Source organism: Xyrauchen texanus, chromosome 41 (genome assembly GCF_025860055.1).
Source record: "Xyrauchen texanus isolate HMW12.3.18 chromosome 41, RBS_HiC_50CHRs, whole genome shotgun sequence".
Lineage (NCBI taxonomy): Eukaryota > Metazoa > Chordata > Actinopteri > Cypriniformes > Catostomidae > Xyrauchen > Xyrauchen texanus.
This window is the reverse complement of record NC_068316.1, coordinates 2,746,313-2,766,308: the sequence shown is the minus strand read 5'-3', so window position 1 is coordinate 2,766,308 and position 19,996 is coordinate 2,746,313. Positions and strand designations below refer to the sequence as shown.

General features: G+C 39.2%; 1 protein-coding gene across 1 annotated transcript in view; it reads right to left on the bottom strand.

Annotated features, from left to right (window-relative positions):
* The window catches only part of LOC127634208 (uncharacterized), a 21,137-nt gene extending 2,213 nt beyond the window's left edge, over positions 1 to 18,924 (bottom strand). The window contains exons 1-7 of the mRNA XM_052113669.1: positions 18,836 to 18,924; positions 13,525 to 13,577; positions 11,880 to 11,924; positions 8,041 to 8,256; positions 7,454 to 7,735; positions 7,083 to 7,364; positions 2,947 to 3,189 (exon numbers count right to left, since the gene is read on the bottom strand). Of these exons, the coding sequence (XP_051969629.1) occupies positions 2,947 to 3,189; positions 7,083 to 7,364; positions 7,454 to 7,735; positions 8,041 to 8,256; positions 11,880 to 11,924; positions 13,525 to 13,552 (1,096 nt within the window). The 5' untranslated portion in view covers positions 13,553 to 13,577; positions 18,836 to 18,924. The remainder of the gene's footprint in view (positions 1 to 2,946; positions 3,190 to 7,082; positions 7,365 to 7,453; positions 7,736 to 8,040; positions 8,257 to 11,879; positions 11,925 to 13,524; positions 13,578 to 18,835) is intronic.
* Positions 18,925 to 19,996: the final 1,072 nt, after the last annotated feature.

The following is a 19,996-nucleotide window of genomic DNA, read 5'->3' as shown; positions in this document are numbered from 1 at the left end:
CTTCAGGCACTATTAGCTGTGTGTTAAAAACATTTTTCACACTCTTACAATTGTTGTACATATGTCTGCTAACAGCGTTCAACAGTACACGCCACACAGGAGATTTACGCCATTTTTGTAATTTGTCTGAAAGTCATGAAAATCGAGCACATCTCAAGTTCTGTCGGCTCTTTTGGCTTACCAAGGCTAATATCATAGCTAACATCTTATGTATCCTACATTCAGACAATTAGATCCTATAGCGCCTGCCATCTCCCCTGAATGCCACCAGATGTCGCCGTCACCTGAGTGTTAACATTTCAGGAACTACATTTCCCATAATCCTCCAGTCAGACTGATTACTCTTCCACCTGTTCCCCATTAACACTGTCTATTGAAGTCACATTCATTGTGAAGTCTTGTTTGTCTGGCCTACAATTCTGAGCGTTATTACTATCATTGATTAGCCCGTGTTTGACTCCTGCCGGCACTCCGTGTTCCCCAGCCTGCTTGTGAGTGTTTTGGATTTACTGCCTGTTTATTGGACTTACTTTGTTTGCCTTTCTGGACTGCCTATCTGTGTACCGATCCCTTGCCTGCCTTTGTTTACCTTATTAAACTGCACATGGATCTCAGGGATGGATTATGACTTGCAAAGGGCCTGGGGCCAATTATCTCCAAGGGCCTCCCTCCACCCAAAACGGGTGGGGGGGGAGGGTTCGTTGTTCATGCCCAAAGGGGTTTTCATGCTGGGGGATCACCAACTCGATCGGCCCAGGGCACCCCCGGGTAGTCAAGGGCCCCTTGGGCACTGGCCCCATTGGCCCGGTCGGTTATCCGTCCCTGATGGATCTTAACAATTCTTGAATTAATTGTGTGCAATCAATTTAAATTGGTGAAATGGAAGTTCACTTAATGTATTTGCATTGGGACTCACTAATGAAATAATTTTCGTTGGCTATAACCAGATGTGCATGTCCGAGTTCCAGCATGTCCTGTGTGAATGAATGTCTTAATATTTGCTTTTGGTGTCAGTATTTGCACCAAGTGTGCCGCACAAGCCCTCAAAAGTGAAGCCAAAACGTCTCGATCGCCCCCCGGTGACTGGTCCTAGTATAGGTCATAAGCCCCGCCTCCCCATGTTATTCAACGGGACGTGAGACCAACTAAACAATTAAATTACACTTCACATATCTTTTATCCAAAGATAGTTTCTGTCATTTACTGTCGTTTCTATCACGTTGATGTCATTTCAAGTGTTTGTTTTCAAAATAAGATAGTTTTTAGTTATTTGATGCTATGGAAACGGTGCTGTGACATCATGATTGACAGCTGTGATTGACAGGTTCTCTGAGCGAAGTAGTCACTGAAGCACCAACAGACTTTTTTTCGGGATCTTCGGAGGACTGAGGAGATTGGAGCTTTAAATTTAATATCTAAATTTCTATAATTAATTATTTCACACCATCAAAAGTCAAAAGTGCAGGGGCGTGTGCTTGCGATCGATTCAGCGAGAGTGAGGGGGCGGGGCCGTGATTTCGCGGCTTTACTTCCTGCTCACTACTGCGCAGGTCTGGTCCCAAAATCGCAACTGTGCAGACTCAAGTCCCAAGATGTCAGCGCCATATCGGGACACTGGTGGCTTCAGTTCTCACCAATGGAAAAGAGCAAAGGGCGTCGTCCATCTTTTTTTACAGTGTATGATTTGCATGGGTGGTGTTGCGTTTGTTGTTCCTTTGGGTTTTCTATCATATAAATGCATCTCCCCCAAAAATACTATTTTTGAGTGTCGCTGTAATTGGAAGTGATAAATGAAGTTGCCTTAATGTTATTAAAATGAAGACTGACCATTTTTTATGTTATAGATGTGATTAAATGAATAAATGTTGGTATAACGAGACTTGATCAAATTAATTCAAATAAAATAGTTTTTTTTTTTTTTTTTAATTGCATGGAAAATGTTTCCTTAAATATATTACATTTACAATAAAAAAACAAATATTTATTTTTAAAGTACACTTTAAAATACTTTAAATATTTAAAGTACACTTTTGAATTTTTTTTTATTAGGGTAAAAAATTGCCAGAAAAGTTGAAAAATTGAATTAAATAATTTTCACACAATAAATAATACAAATTAAAATGGTTTATTTCACACTTTGTTTAGATTATCGTAGGTTTAAATGTAATAATTTGTCTTTTTTAATGTATTTCCATAGTTTCATATTGAAAGTTTGGGTGTTGGTCGAGGCAAAAACGATCAAATCTATTCATACTCTTAAAAAGTGGTTGCCAAATATTTTACATTTGTTCATTTGAATAAAAATCAACCTCTGGTGCATGAAAGTGAAGCACACTTATACATCACTACAGTCTACATACAGTATATATAGTCTAAAAATGAATTCCAGGGTGGAAATTGCAACTAAATCATCTTTGTATGCATCTTTACTGATTTCTGAAGGAAATGTTTGGGTGTTTCAGACACTCTGTATGTGTGAAAAGGATGCAAACGAATGTTCTTGTTTCATCTCGAGCATCTGATGAATGCTGTCAGTTACTGCAGGACATTATTTCAGCTCGTCCCGGAGTTTATAATAACACACAAAGCAAGTTTAAAATAATGGATTTAAAATGAAGGTCAATGGGGCCCGAAATTACGGGGGGTTTAAAAGCAGAAACGTGCTAATACTCATTATTTTGTACAGAAATGTGTCATTTGAGCTGTTAAGTTTGTCTGTCTAAATAATCCTTTTAAGACTACTTTTATATTTGGGTGAATTATGATGTGTTTAACCAACATCAGTCCTGTAGGTGGATTAAACCGTCTCTTTTTGGCATCGTTGCTTATAGCATGTGAAAAGAGAACATTTGGATGAGTGTAGTCGAAGTGTGTGTGTGTGTGTGTGTGTGTGTGTGTGTGTGTGTGTGTGTGTGTGTGTGTGTGTGTGCGTGTGCGTGTGTGTACCTTCATGGTTGTAAGTCTTGCTGAAACGTGTAAGCCCGTTTCCGCAGTCGGCTCGACACCTGTACAATCCGACTTCCATTGCATTAATATTCTGGCCGGTTTCGGAAAGACTTTTGTGTATATTTGAGTTCTCAGATGGTGTGTGATACCAGCGGTATGTTTTGCAGCTGTCATAACACCGATGGCACAAACACTGCAGATTATTATGGGATATCTGGACCACTGAAGTAGTGAGAGGGCCAGCTATACATCACACACACACACACACACACACACACACACACACACACACACACACACACACACACACACACACACACACACAGAGAAATACTGATATTTAATCATCCATTATGCTTCCAATGTCAGTAGATGCATAGAAATGAATAAGAATGATCTGGGGTCAAAACAAGTTCTATGGACAGTGTATGGCTACAAATATTATATTTGCATATTTTTGGTATTTACAGGAATATCTTATTAATTATGCATTAGCTCTGAAATGGCTTAAAATATTATTTAAAAAAATAAAATAAATAATGACTCCCTGAGGAATCATAATTTCATTCAAAAAGCCAACAAGTAAATACAAATATTTTAATGCATGAAGTAAAAAAATCCAGTTAAAAATATTGTAGGCATATTGTAGGCAAAAATATAGGCATGTTTTTCACTAAATGAGCACAAAAATAACATTTAAAGGATTATTCCGGGTTCAATACAAGTTAAGCACAATCAACAGCATTTGTGGCATAATGTTGATTACCAAAAAATTGATTAGTCCCGTTATTTCTTACAAAAATAAAGAAGCAAAAATCGAGGTCACAGTGTGAATTTACCATAGAAGTGAATGGGGCCAAAATTTTGAAGGTTTAAAAGGCACAAATATGAAGATTATCATCTTTAAAAAGCACTTCCATTAATTATTCTGTTAAAACTTGTGTATTATTTGAGCTGTAAAGTTGTTTAAATAATTTTTACAGTCATTTTTGGATCATGGCATCCCGTTGTAGAGTATGTAAGTAACTTTACACAAAAAAGGTTTGTAAGTGATTTTATCACACTAAAATCATGTTAACATGCATATATAAGGGTTCTCAATTGATTACATTTTTTAATCTAATTAATTAAATAGTATGCTGATTAATTAAATCGCATACATAATAATTGTTTAAAAAGCCCCTCAAATAACAATAATTAAATATATCATGAGTAAATAATTATAAATAGTTATATTGAATTAAAATGCATTGCATTATTTTGGCACTCAAGTGAAGCATTAAAATAGACGATACAAAAAGTGGCTTTAAAATGCAATATATTGTTTATTTCCATATTATTGAACATAAGATTGTCATTGGCCTACAGTTCACAGGAAACCAATTTGCAACTAAATTCATCAATCAGTCCGAGATTTAATATAGGGGCTTGTTTAAAGACACGTCAATATACACCTGCATCAGACGGACGCTTTTGGAACATCTCGATTGCGTTGCGTCGTAAACGCACTGTTTTTAGGTCTTTGTGCCAAGTTAAACGAAGTTTGAAATGTAGAAAAATACGTCTTGCGTTGGGATTTGCGCTCCATCAAGCTGTGCTTGAATGCAAGAATATGTTCTCATCTTGTGCCGTCTGCTCTGGGTAAGTGTGTTTGCTCTCTCTATAAGCTGCACGTTGCCTATACTGCGAGTTTTGTTTACTGCCCCCTGGAGAAAACAGGCGGTACTGCAAGCTGAAACTGAATGTGCCGTCCAAGGACACGATTAATTACGTATATATAACACGTTATTTTTTGTGAAATTAACCTGTTAAATCGGTGCGACCCTAATGTAGTGTTTGTCTTGTGGCAATACTTTTGAAACAGCAGCTATGTTTCCATCAACCTTTTTTTATGCACATATTGGGATGTTGCATAAAAACCGAATAAATCTCCAAAATGTGTGCATAAAAAACGTGCACGCTCACATTTTTGTTTGATAAGAAGAAATGTGAGTTGCGAGTTTGAATCCAGGGCGTCCTGAGTGACTCCAACCAGGTCTCCTTAGCAACCAAATTGGCCCGGTTGCTAGGGAGGGTAGAGTCACATGGGGTAACCTCCTCGAGGTCGCTATAATGTGGCTATCGATCTCAGTGGGGCGTGTGGTGAGTTGTGCGTGGATGCTGCAGAGAAAAAGTCTCCACACGTGCTACGTCTCCATGGTAATGCGCTCAACAAGCCACATGATAAGATGCACAGATTGACAGTCTCAGACGTGGAGGCAACTGAGATTCGTCCTCCACCACCCGAATTGAGTCAAGTCACTACGCCACCACGAGGACTTAGAGTGCATTGGGAATCGGGCGTTCCAAATTGGGGAGAAAACACTACAATTTCTGTGGAAGTGACGATTTCATCCTTTTGAACACCCTTGGATGGAATCGCAACATTATTCGAACATCATTTTGCAATATTATGGTTTTTCGCCTAAATTAAATATGCAACTTGACTGAAATCATAGCTCGTGAGTATTTTAAAGTTTACAGATTGGCCCCATTCACTTCCATTGTTAGTGTTGTAAGGCGGGTGCCAGTGAGTCTGGGCTACTCCTCGAGAAAACAAAAGGCTCTCATGAGAATTAACATCTGAACTCTCTCTCGCAGATGTAACAGCAACATCCGAGATGCAACATACTGTGCAGCTAACACCTCCCTTCTAAAGTATCTTCATCTTACTCCTCCTCCTCACTTAAAGCTCACTAAAAACCTATGCAATGTGAAGTGTGTACAAAAAGTAACTATAACATGTTTGGTATCATTTAAAGTCTCTCAGTGCACCTGGTAAACTGGTCTCATCCTCCCAGCCATAATGAAAAGCTAAAAGAAGTTATAAAATATGTGAAATGTGGTGTGCCCCTTAAAGGTGTGCCCTCCCCCAGATCCTCCATACCTCCTGTATGTTAATCTACAGGAACCCCCTCAACAGGGGACCAAAATCTAATTAGAATGACAGACACCACCATTTGGTAAGCATATTGAATTATCTGGGTATTTAAGGAAAGGCGACACATTGCTCAGGGCTCTCTGTAATCAGACGATCCCAAACAGTTTACTGTTTGTAGTTTATTTCAGGTGATTGCAATTCGTATTTCTTATGTTTTCATAAAATGTCTAACTTTGACTTATCACTGTCTAATTGGAATTGATGAATTGATTGTTACCTGGTCAATAAATTGTCAACATTTGATTTTATTCTGACTGACTCTGATATTGTGTTTCCCAAACTGATTAAAGGATTCGTATGTTACCGCAAGTCTGCGTCAGATTAGTGATCGACTAATATTTGGCATCGATTCAAGTGTACTTGGTTTGCAAAGACAAAAGGGAATTTCCGTTTAGAACAGCAAACGCTGCTTGACCAATCTAAATCTGGGTGTCTTACCTCTGTTTTAATTTGATGTTTCTCCAGATAAGTGTACGTGGGAAACCACGCATGGCCAATCCAAAGCTATTATAAGAGAAGTTATGTTGGTCAACTTACATCTGTAATAGTGGCTGTGACCTCTACTGAAGAAAACGTTAAGTTACATTCAAGTGTGTGCAATTCCATGGGGCTATACTGAAGTATCTTTGATTGTGTATACGTGAACGTAACCGATCTCAGGTATATAGCAATTACCTCTGTTTGATGATCCAAAACTGGCCGCTTGTGATCGTAGACCCGGGGTGTAGAGAAAACACGCGAGGACCTCAAAGCGACATAGTTTCTTAATCTAAACGGGTAAAGTACAATTAAAGGAGTTAAAAGAATAATCAAACATTCGCTCACTTTTAATGATGCTCAGATATCATTAAAAACCTTTTTCATTTATGGAGTCAGATGAAATAACGAGATAATATACATTAGAGAAAATGTATTTCATTTAATATTGTTGTGTTGCGTACAAGAAAGACTGTAACGCGCAGAGACCTTCACCCGTATTATTGGAGACCGTCATTGGACAGATAAACGGGCTTACAGTGTCTCACTGTAACCCAGATTTGAGTTTTTAGTTTTTTAAAGAAAAGGACAGTTGAATAAATTTGTGTGGTGATCAACATTATGCTGCAAATGCTATCGGGTGGTTTGAGACAAGGCAAGGTGTCTTGGCGTTGTTTACCTATAACTGTCAAGTCCTGTGGGTCAGAATCGCCTTGCTGCAGTGCGGCTTGTTGACTGATGTGGCTGTACCTGTATGTGGCGTGACAGCTGTACTGGCCGTTAATTTGTTGTGTGACATTGGTCAAGGTGTATGTGTCATCCTTGACAGTATGGATCTTTTTTTGATTCCTATAGAACTCGGCCTCTTCGACTTTCCCTCCACCCCACACTTTACACCTGAGAGCGACAGGTTCCCCTTGCATCACAGGATCGGCTGAAGCCTCCAACATCACCTTTTTTTCTGAATGAGATGGAGACACACAGGTCAGATTACATCTCCTTAAAGAATGTGTCAAATGCATTTCCTGTTTATTTTGCTTTGGTGCAAACCTGTCATTTTCAGCGTGACTGCATTGCTTCGATGTTTGTTTTTCCGATTCAGACACCAAAATGAAGCTCTATGTGCATCCTTTAATTCTGCGAAAACCAAAGCTCTGTTCGTCCCTTTGTTGCGATTGATGCCTAGCTTGTAGCCAGAATCTCCAAACCTTGATGCAAAACACGCCCACCCTTTCAGTTCATCATCCACCTGCAGTTCCAGATTTCTCCCATCACCTTGAGCAATCACTGAGCCTCCTGTATGTAAAGAGAGCTGGGCATAGGGCTCCAATTCTGAGCGGGAGGGAAAGACAGAGATTATGAAAAACCAAAATGAGAGAACTTTTAGAATAGAGGTTGAACAGACTACTTCATTCAGACGAGTTCTTTTGGAGTTCAAGTACAAGCCAGAATGTTTGTGAATAATGGACATGGATATTAATTAACCAAAATTGCAATTCAAATCACAGAAATGCATCAGGATGATCTGAGGTCGGTTGTGGGAACCGTCATTTGTTTACATGCTTTAACACTTTTCTGAATGAGTGGTCAACTTGTAAAAATGAGTAGTCGTGGAAGCCCCAAGAATGTAGTCTTACCTAGGACTGTTAAAATGTACCAATCATTCTGTCCATTCCGCTCACAGCTGTAATTTCCATTCTTTTCTGGCGTTAATGCGGTCAAAAACATTGAAGAATTTTTATGTGAGTCAAGTGAACCATTGATGTACCATTTTATCGACTCGCCGATGCCATTACACTTCAGAGAAAGATCATCTCCAACATACACCTGTGGGAACGTTGGGAAATAAGAAACTGAGAGAAGAGGAGAAAGAGAAAAACACATATATGAGACAGGTTGGCCATTGTGAAAGATGGATAGTTGAAACCTATGTGCGATGCTCTTGTTCTTCCCGCTCATACAGGACTCAAAACGGTGTCTCCGTCATGGTAGGTGGGTGCGCTAACAAGGAGGCTAAAGGCTACAGCCCCTAGCGTCAGCTAGCTACCGCTACACTCACCTACCTAAACCTCACTCCTATCCGGGTCATGGCACCATTGTGATGCTCTTATTCTACCAGCTCTGTACAGGACCCGAACCGGCATCTCCGGCATGGTAGGCGGGTGCGCTAACAAGGAGGCTAAATGCTACAGCCCCTAGCGTCAGTTGCTAGTGGACTATATATCAGCTGGCTACCACTACACTCACCCCCCTAAACCTCACTCCTATCCGGGTCACGGCACCATTGTCACACTCCTGATCTACCTGCTCCGTACAGGACTCAAACGGCATCTCTGAAATGGGAGGCGAGTGTGCTAACAAGGAGGCTAAAGTCCCTAGCATCAGTCACTAGTGCACCTTTTGAGGTCAGTTAGACTCACCCCTCTAAACCTCACTCCTATCCGGGTCACGGCACCATTGTGATGCTCTTATTCTTCCTGCTCTGTACAGGACTCGAACCGGCGTCTCCGGCATTGGAGGCGGGTGCGCTTACTAGGAGGCTAAAGTCCCTACCATCAGTCACTAGTGCACCTCTTGAGGTCAGGAGAGTGAGGTTTATACACAATGCACAGCTATCTATCAGCGGCTACCGTTAGACTCACCCGCCTAAACCTCACTCCTATCCGGGTCACGGCACCATTGTGATTCTCTTATTCTACCTGCTCTGTACAGGACTCGAACTGGCGTCTCTGACATGGGAGGCGGGTGTGCTAACAAGGAGGCTAAAGGTATCTATCAGCTGGCTACCATTGCATATGTATGTTTGTAGTTACGAAAATTGTATAATATACTGCATACACACATATGTATCCTGTATGTATTTATTAATGTTTTTTATTGAAATTAAAACAGTTTTTATTACACAAAAACTGCGTTGCTATTGTGTATCATTAACTACATGTTTTTATATGAACAACAAGTGTATTGACTGAAGTTTCGTGAACCTTTATGTTAAGAAAACCTGGCCCATTTTGAGTTAAAGACAAGTGAGTCAAGTGCAGTAAGTGAGTCAGATGATAATTCGGACTCACCTGACTGAGTCATTGAGTTTATTCAGTAAAGGAATTTCTAAGCTGATTCATACTGAGAATTGGTGAGTCATTTGGAGCGATTCATTAAAAGAACTGCCAAGTCATATTTTGGTCAACTAAACTAGTCACTTTGCAGAGTTGTTGTTTTGGAGAGCACCCAGTGAACAAAACGCAGTAGAAAGACGTTTGATTTTGCTGTTATTCGTGGCATATTCGACACTTTAACAACAACTAGTGTAATGACGGAACAAACCTGTAAGAACACAACGCTTGCCTCATTTCGAACGAAAGTAAAGTCAAGTGAAGTTAGACTGATTCCAACTGAGTCATTTGGAGTGATTCATTTATAGAACCGAGTCAGTTGTTCGTGAATTGGAATACTCTAGACACACTGCTTGTTTTAGAGTGCAGCCAGTTTCTTTTTGCCGTAATTTCGCAATATATGCGACATATGAACTTCATGTGTACTGACTGAAGTTTCACGAAATTTCAAGTACACTAAAGTTGTCTCATTTCGAGTGAAAGTAAAGACAATTCATTTGTCATATATATATATATATATATATATATATATATATACACACACATATACATACACATACACACACACACACATATATATATACATACATACACATACACACACATATACATTCACACATATATACACATATTTATATATACATATACATATATATATATTCACGCATCTATATATATATATATACACACATATACTCTCACCTAAAGGATTATTAGGAACACATACTAATACTGTGTTTGACCCCCTTTCGCCTTCAGAACTGCCTTAATTCTACGTGGCATTGATTCAACAAGGTGCTGAAAGCATTCTTTAGAAATGTTGGCCCATACTGATAGGATAGCATCTTGCAGTTGATGGAGATTTGTGGGATGCACATCCAGGGCACGAAGCTCCCGTTCCACCACATCCCAAAGATGCTCTATTGGGTTGAGATCTGGTGACTGTGGGGGCCATTTTAGTACAGTGAACTCATTGTCATGTTCAAGAAACCAATTTGAAATGATTCGAGCTTTGTGACATGGTGCATTATCCTGCTGGAAGTAGACATCAGAGGATGGGTACCCGGTGGGGTCTTCTGCTGTTGTAGCCCATCCGCCTCAAGGTTGTGCGTGTTGTGGCTTCACAAATGCTTTGCTGCATACCTCGGTTGTAACGAGTGGTTATTTCAGGCAAAGTTGCTCTTCTATCAGCTTGAATCAGTCGGCCCATTCTCCTCTGACCTCTAGCATCAACAAGGCATTTTCGCCCACAGGACTGCCGCATACTGGATGTTTTTCCCTTTTCACACCATTCTTTGTAAACCCTAGAAATGGTTGTGCGTGAAAATCCCAGTAACTGAGCAGATTGTGAAATACTCAGACCGCCCGTCTGGCACCAACAACCATGCCACGCTCAAAATGGCTTAAATCACCTTTCTTTCCCATTCTGACATTCAGTTTGGAGTTCAGGAGATTGTCTTGACCAGGACCACACCCCTAAATGCATTGAAGCAACTGCCATGTGATTGGTTGATTAGATAATTGCATTAATGAGAAATTGAACAGGTGTTCCTAATAATCCTTTAGGTGAGTGTACATACACATACACATACACACACACACATATACATATATATACATACACATACATACACATACACACATATATACACACATATACATATATATTCACACATCTATATATATATACATATACATACACACATATATACACACATACACACATATACATATATATTCACACATCTATACATATAAATATATATATACACATATATACACATACGCATACACACATATATACATACACATACACACACATATACATATATATTCACACATATATACATACACACATATATACATACACACATATATATACATATACACAAAAAGACAAAGATCCCCCATTTAGCCTTAACAGACTGTAGGGGCAAGTGCTGTTAGCGAGCACCTATGAAGGCCGGAACGGTACACGAGGGGGTGGGTGACCAGCACCACACCCGACCGCCTTTGTCTCCCCAGTGGCGATGTTTTACACACCGCACCAGGTACTCATTTTAGGCTGAGTCGACCTAGGGGAGGCACAGGACCGGTTCAGATTATCGTCACTGGTGTTGGCCATGAGCGGGAATCGAACTCAGGTCGCCAGGTTCGTAGCGCGCTAACCGCTACACTACCACTCCACATATATATACATACACACATATATACACACATATATATATACACAAATGCAAACACACACATACACATACACATATATATATATATATACACACATATACATATTAGGTGCCATGTACACAGTCTGTATAGAGTACATTGTGTTGTCAGATGATATGAAAATGGTGTGCATTTACCTGTTGTTTTTTGTCCCTCATCTTCCCTTGTGAGAGTGAACAACACTGTGACAAAACAACAAAGAAAAGGCAGATTTACACACAAGTTGTTGTTTTTTTAAATACAGAAGCCAATCATTTGTATTCCTTCAACGTATGCGCTTATAAAACTTTGTCACTTTGTTTTAAGCTGTATGGCAAGCAAGAATGTTTCCTAACTCTAATAATGAAATGTCACTTATAATAACCTTCAATTCTTGTGAAACGTCTTTAATTCACAGTTTCATTGTCATTGCGAGAAGATTGCCACAACAAGTCAGTTTTATGTAAATTCCTGAATGACTCAGATGTGAGTAAAAACAAGTCAATGGTTAAAGATTATTTATTATATTTGCAATGAGTGTTTGGGTTGATCCTCAAGTGATGTTTAATGACAGTTTTGAGTATATTTCACAGTTTTAAATGTACTTTACATTGTGTTTTCTCACTAACCGCTTTGAGCTTTTGCCAGTGCGTCAGTTAGAGGAAGCCCACAGGGTGCTAGATTTTCTCTTTTAACAGTGTGTGGGTGTTTTCATAATGGGAAATGAAGGAATATGAGTTCATTACTGTGGAGTTATGATGAAAATGCTGATCCTTATGGTACTCCCATAATCCAGTATGGTAATTCCCTCATACACACGGCTGAACAGATTCATTTGTGGTTTCATAAATACCCCAAACGCCTCTTCAGTCACCAGATATACACACTATTGAGTGAATAGTGTAATATAGATTTCCACATACTTTCAACAGAACGAGAGGCTTTTCTTAAAATTATAAAATTCATAAAAATAAATAAATAAATGGACCAGTATCTTCCGTCACACGTAAGGTTATGATAATGACTAAAGCTGAATATACTGTACATAAACACCTTCCTCATTTTCACAAGTTTCATTTTGAATTTCTTAAAGTTTTTTGCTGACTTCTAGGAAACGTTCATTCACCCTCATTAAATATTTATCTGATCTGTTTTCTAAATGCATGCAAACTATAAAGTAAATCATTTTAAGGTGGTTCAGCAGTTAATTTACATGTGCAGCAGTTTATGCGTTGCTTTATACTTCCTGTAAAAACGACGTTTTTTTTTAATATTATTAAAAATATAATATTAACAATGGTTTTTTTTCTGCAGTTTAATCCTGTTTAATAAAATTGTTTATTTTTGTGCAATATTATCATATTAGCACAAAAACAATGCACATCTGGAACACTATAATGCTGCATTATTGATAAAACCGTAAACCTCCGCTTTTCCCGGCTATATCTTTTAACCAATTTAATATAATTTTAAATTGAAATCCAGGTCATCCAGGTTGGCAAGCCAACTCATGCTAGTACAATTCAAATATTTCTTCCTTACTTTTGTTGCATTTTGACCATTCAACATGAAATGATTAAAAAAATATATAAATGAAACAAAGAGCATCAGCCATTAAAAAGTCATCCGTCATAATATTAATAATTTGCAATACAATTGACTAAAGCTGTGAACCAGTTTAAAAATAAAGCTCAACCTAATTCCAACATTAATACAGCAAAGAGCAAATATATATGCCAAAACATCCATTACACAGTCACAGCATCAGACAATATGATGTTTAATTGATTATTGTGTTTTTACCTGACAGAATGACCAGAGAAACCCTCATCTCCAGCAATAGAAGAGAGTAGTATCTGTCATAGAGAGAAACACACCATGTAAAAGATTGGGGATGTGATGAGACGATGGTTTTGTCAGTAGGCAAAAGTTTGTTGCATTTATATTTCTTTTATTAGCAGAGACTGCCACACCCGAAATTCACGCTGAGTCTGCAGAGTGTTTTAACAGCTCATCATATGTGTTTTCATGTGTGCTGTGGTGCACTCAGTGTGCAGTTTAGTTGTTATCAGGCTTTACTGTTTATAGAATGTGAGAAGTTATGGTCACACAGTTGGTCAGTCATCTTGCTTATCAAGAAAACACATCAGAGGCTTAAAGCAAAGCAAAAATAACACGAGAGCTGCATGATCAATTTATTTATTACAGTATTAGCAGCATTTATTCATTAATTGCATTTCATTTTTACCACAGTTCATCTAGATGCAATTTATAACACATTTATATGCATCACTGTGACTAGATTTACAATGCAATACTTTGCATTTACATTTATTCATTTGGCAGACGCTTTTATCCAAAGCGACTTAACAAAAGAGGAAGAACATCAGCGAATCATCTTAAGGAGACAGTGGTATGAAAAGTGCCATACTACAAAGTTTCACTATCATCAGAATAGTATACAAAACAGATTTAAGTGCAAAAGGAATTGTAAATATTATTATAATTTTTTTATTATTTTTATTTTGTATTTATTTATTTTTTTAGTGAGTTAAGTGCTTTTGGAAAATATGTGTTTTTAGCCGTTTTTTGAAGATGGAGAGTGAGTCAGCTTCCCAGATTGAGTTGGGAAGGTCATTCCACCACTGTGGTATGATGAAACTGAAAGTCCGGGAAAGTGTTTTGGTTCGACAAGACGTCGTTCCTTATCCGACCGCAGGCTTCTGGTGGGAACGTAGCTCTGCATAAATGATTTTAGGTATGCTGGAGCAGACCCAGTGACTGTTTTATATGCCAGCATCAGGGCCTTGAATTTAATACGTGCATCAACCGGCAGCCAGTGGAGAGAGACAAAGAGTGGTGTAACATGCGCTCTCTTAGGTTCATTAAAGACCAGACGTGCTGCTGCATTCTGGATCATCTGCAGAGGTCTAATAGCACATGCAGGAAGGCCTGCAATGAGAATAATTGGACTTTGCAATCCAATTATTCGTAAACAATGTTGTATATGTTTATAATCTTATGATAAACAGAATTAAATGAAATAAAAAAAAAATTCTGTTGTACTAACTTTGTAAACATTTAACTCCAGTTCCATTTCTGTCACTCTGTAGTGACACTAGGAGTCTCTCTTGAGAGCCTCGGTTACCGCTTATCTTTGAGAGAAGGCCAATGAGAATTGGCGAACAGAATTTGCATGCCCCTCCCCTGGGACATGCCAATCTGTTCAGGCAGATTTTTTCCTTGGAGCCGAGCGGTTGTGTTTCAGCGAGCTGAGTAAAACCCACTGCTGTTCCACTCACCTCTACCGAGCTGTTGGAAATACGGCGCATTTCAGCGGCTTTTCTCTTCTTCTACACCCCGGTGCAGACTACACCCCTGGGCGCTTCGGCAGCCCTCTAAAAGAGTATGTTTCTGTAAAAGAGTACACACAATGACATTAAACGTCTTTCTCAAGAAACATTGAACGTCTTTGTGCCATTCCTGGATGCGGTCATTACCTCTCCGCGTCGGACGGCCACGGACGCTACCTCACGTGTCTGGGCAGAGATCATACAGAGGCAGCGTTGCGGTCGCGGCTTTCCTTCTTCCGGGGGAAAGCCACTCTAGCCGCCCCCCGTATTGCACCTTCTACCCACAGGTATAGGGCCGGCGCAGCTGGTGCTGGAGGCAATTTTGGTAATTTAACACGGGCGTGGTTTCGCCGGGTAAATCCTCACGGACCACCCGTTCCCCAGCTTGTCTGCCCACGTCCGGTTCCGAGATGAGACCAGCTTGCCTTACGGCTGCCTCTCTCTAGTAGCAGGAGGGGGAGGGTGTCACGCCATGTAAACTTCAAACAAAATGTAGTAATATTATTGCGAGTAGCTCACATTCTTCCAAGACGTCCGTGACAGGATGCGTTATGAAGATTATTGCATATTCATACAGAAATATTTTTGTTGTTGTTATTGAGCTGCACCTAAAATTTAAAATTACATTCGGGGCTACAGTCAAAACATTCGGGGCTGAAGCCCCGGAAAAATGACCTGGCGACACGGATGGCTGAGGTCGCTGCACGCCACTCATGTCCCGGGGAACCTAAACACCGGACTCGCTGTCATGACAAGTAACGCTGTGGAGAGTGGAGACTCCACCCTCCACAGATCAATATTTAAATATTTTTTACTATAATTTCTCCTCTCTGCCCAGTAGGTGGTGATATGCACAAAGAATGCGAATTGCCAAAAACTAAAGAAGAATAATGTGAAAGTGAGAATGGAGATTGATAGTAAAAATACTTAAATATTGATCCGTTTCTCACCCACACTTATCATTGATTCTGAAGAGTCGTATGGATTATTGTTATGCTGCCTATATGTGGTTTTTGGAGCTTCAAAGCTTTGGTCACAATTCACTTTCATTTTAAGGACCTACAGAGCTGAGATATTCTTCTAAAAATTTTCATTTGTGTTCAGCAGAAGAAAGAAAGTCATAGACATCTGGGATGGCATGAATTTAAATTTTTGGTTGAACTTTTCCTTTAATACAGTGCATTGATTTTAGTGATTTAATTAATCATAAGCAGTTCAAAAATGGTATCTAATATTGTATTCCTGCCCACAGAGAATGTTCTGGCTACAGACATTAAAAAATAATCACTTTTTGACAGTTTTCTGTAATGCTTGCTGTTTTTGTAAGGCTATGTCTGTTTAAATTCATGCAAAAATATATAATTATTTCCAGAGACATTATAAGAAGGGGAGACCAACCACACACACACATATATATATATATATATATATATATAGTAAATGAGAAAAACATGGCCTGATGAAATGTAATTAAAACTACTGTAGTTGATGTTACATATGGGCTATAAGTTCTAATTAGTATGCATTAATAACACAATGCATACCTGCTTAATATTTGGCATTACATGTTGTAACGTCTATCGGAGGGTTTTAAGTCTGCCTAGATGAATTAGGAAAACAGAAGGCAAGAAGAAAAACCCAAGGCAAATGTATTGGTAATCCCATGAGTCTTTATATCTCTACACTCTTCACATACATGTAAAAGAGCGAGTATAAACCGAAAAAAAGCACACTGATAAACGCTACAAATCAAAGTGTAAATGAGCTCTCGGTTCACTCAAGCATTCTCCCACATCTCAACTAGCGTGTGTGTGCTCATATAAGAACAGCGTGCATACATACAATAACATACACCATAGAAGGCACATCAACAGTGATGTCATGTATAGTATTTAACATTAGGTGGCCATTACAATGTGCAAACAGCAGTGAGAACGTTGAGCGCAGATGACACTTTTCTAATGCAATGACATTCAGACATTTGTAAGTGCCCAAATACCGTTTGGGACCACTGTAACTGGCCCTCTTTATTTTTGAATGGTTGTGCTTAAACTCGGTGCAATTCTCTCATGCATGCTCTTTGTTAACAGCTGATGTTTGAGTGTGTTCTGTGTTGCACGAGCAATTTAATTTCCTGTGAAAGCCTCTCACGTTTCATACTGATTAACCGAACGTAACCACATTGTCACGTTTATCGAGCACTGTTTTGGTACAAAGTAGTTGATAGAAAATGCACAGGCCTATACCGCTTATTTTATTGTCATTTGAAACGTTTTAAACATGCTAAAATAACAGTAGCTTTAATAGGTCTAAGCTGGTTTGCTGCTCTTAAAGCTAATTTTTTAATTTCATTAATTTATTTATTTTTGTGACGGATGTGTTTGAATGTGTTCCTGGTTGTTTTGCTCATGCAGTACAAGAGGAACTTAAATGACAGTGTGTTTGTCAAATCTTTCTGTGCATTTCCAAGAAGACCCAGAGATGGGGTTATTTGTGAACACAAGAATGCTGATAACTGAGCAGTAAGTTATTTCAGATTAAACAAGGAGACATTTTGACCACATATGCTTGTTTTTGGAGGCATTTCAGTTCAGTTTATTATTTATCCCCATTTGAAATGTCATTAGCACAGGTGTTGCATAAAAAGAACAATCAAACACATCAGAAGAAATCAACATTCAGCTCAAAAGCAATCGTGATTCATCATAATAAACTGATATATAATCAAAAATAAATAAAGTGACGCCATGCGAGAAGCGGACGTGTAAACGTTCGAGCTCCGCTCACTTTGCTAGTTTTTAATTATTTTTATGTCATAAACCGGTGAGATTCAATGCACCCTGCTACATAGCTGTTCTTTGAAGTCAACATGGCAAAGAATTCAAAATCCTCGGGCTCTGGAGATATTAAAAGACACTTACGTGCTCAAGCTGATACCTCAGACAGGCCTGTAGACCAGGGACGGGAGAAATACTCTGTCAAATGTCCAACATGTCTGTAATGCTAGTGAAATTCTCTGAGAGGCGGATCGATTATTTGGAGTCACCGGAGAATGTATTGGCTGCAGATCTGCTGATTCGCTGAGGGTGACAGGGGCGTTCAATGCTGGCCAAACTTCTGAGATCATCTAATTAAGATCTGGTGTTCCGCAAGGCGAGGAGCAAAGGGAAACTTTCTAGGAAGAACCACAACATTTTCTTGTTCCCAGACTTTGTGAATACGACAAGAGAGAAACGTGATTCAAGGAATGCAAGAAACGTACATCAACGGAAGGACGCTTTTGCACTGATGTTCCTGGCCAAATTGAGAATTGATATTAAGGAAGTCCGCAAAATATTTACATGCCCACAACAAGCCGACAATGGTGCAAGTAAGCCATCTGATGCTTCTCATGTGGCCCCCGAGTGAGCTTGACTCGCTGTACATACACTTGATTATCTGAGTAAACAGGGCCCTTTTGTTTCCTTTTGTGCCGGTTACGCCTATTGGCTGGAGTTCACTAACACTCATTCCAGAGATTAGTGGAGGTCTCTGACTGTTCTTTGTGCTTGTGCTTCCTGTTGGCTGGAGTTTCATTTGTGGAGTATTTTTTTATGTATCCCAGATGTAAAATCACAGTAAATTGTATTCTAAATTATAAGCTTAAAACTAACTAAAAAGTGCATATTTAACTCAAATATGTGAGAAAAAACTATAGACAAGTAACTAGAAACAGAATGAAAACCAAAGAGCAAAATTGCATATTTATTATAAATACTCACAAATATATGTACAAAACATATTGCAGATTAACTTGTCCAATAAGAGTCTGGATCAGCGTTGCAAACGTGATTTCTCCAATCAGCCAATCTTGCTGTAGCCATTGAGAGATTGGGACGGGGTGGAATAACAGGGGTCAAAACAGTGTTACTATGAATGCAAACTTTAATGCAGCGAAAAAGAGACACTCTATTAGCATAACATGGGTATATATAATTAAATAAACATTTCCAACATTCTTTTGAATGTCCAAGTACTAAACTAAAACATTTGATGATATGAGTGTACCCTCATTTACTATTACTATTATTTTGAATGGCCATGGAAAATGAAGCAATGTGATAACAAATTTACCTAGTCACAAAAAGCAGTCTGTTGATTTACCTGATGAACTTTCACCTTTTGCTGACCCTTTATGCTTCTAAATCACTTGCACCTTGAAGAGTGGAGGAGGGCGGGGCCGGTCTGTTACAAAGCACGCCCGGTCCCCAATCAGCCCAGACATCTGCTCTGCAATTCTCTCTTTCGAACCGTCGTCACCGGCCGCCTTTATCCCTCGCGCACCCCCATCAGGCTGATTGGGGACCGGGCGTGCGTTGTTCCAGCCCGGCCCCACCCTCCTCCACTCTACGCACCTTTATTAGCAACTGACGCATAAGTGTAGCTTTGCATGTCACACATTCTGCTTCCCACGGATCTCCACCTGGATGAAAGCATGGGAATTTTTGGTGCAAATGTTCTGTAAATTTGCACTTTCGTTGGGGCCAGGGGCGATTCTAGGGTCAGACCTTTAGGGGTGCTGAGCACCCAATGAGCCCCACTGCCACCACCCACCCTCTTTTCACACAAAAACAAAAAATATGTCTATTGAAAAATAACTTTATAATTTTAACATTGGTTCAACTAACTCCAAAATCCAGATTTATTTTTTTATTTTTTTTTTAGACCTTTTCAGAGCGCCAGCTTTTTTTTTTTTCACACAGACAGCCCCCTGTAACAAACACAAAACCTTCTTCACTCAGCTGGTTTTCCTGACCGTTAACTCCATGTGCCTCCTTTTGTATCAACAGTCATCAGATTGGTTGGATTAGATTCAACTTTATTGTCATTGAACAAAGTAACAGGTACTTGGACAATGAAATGTAATTCATCTTCTGTAAATT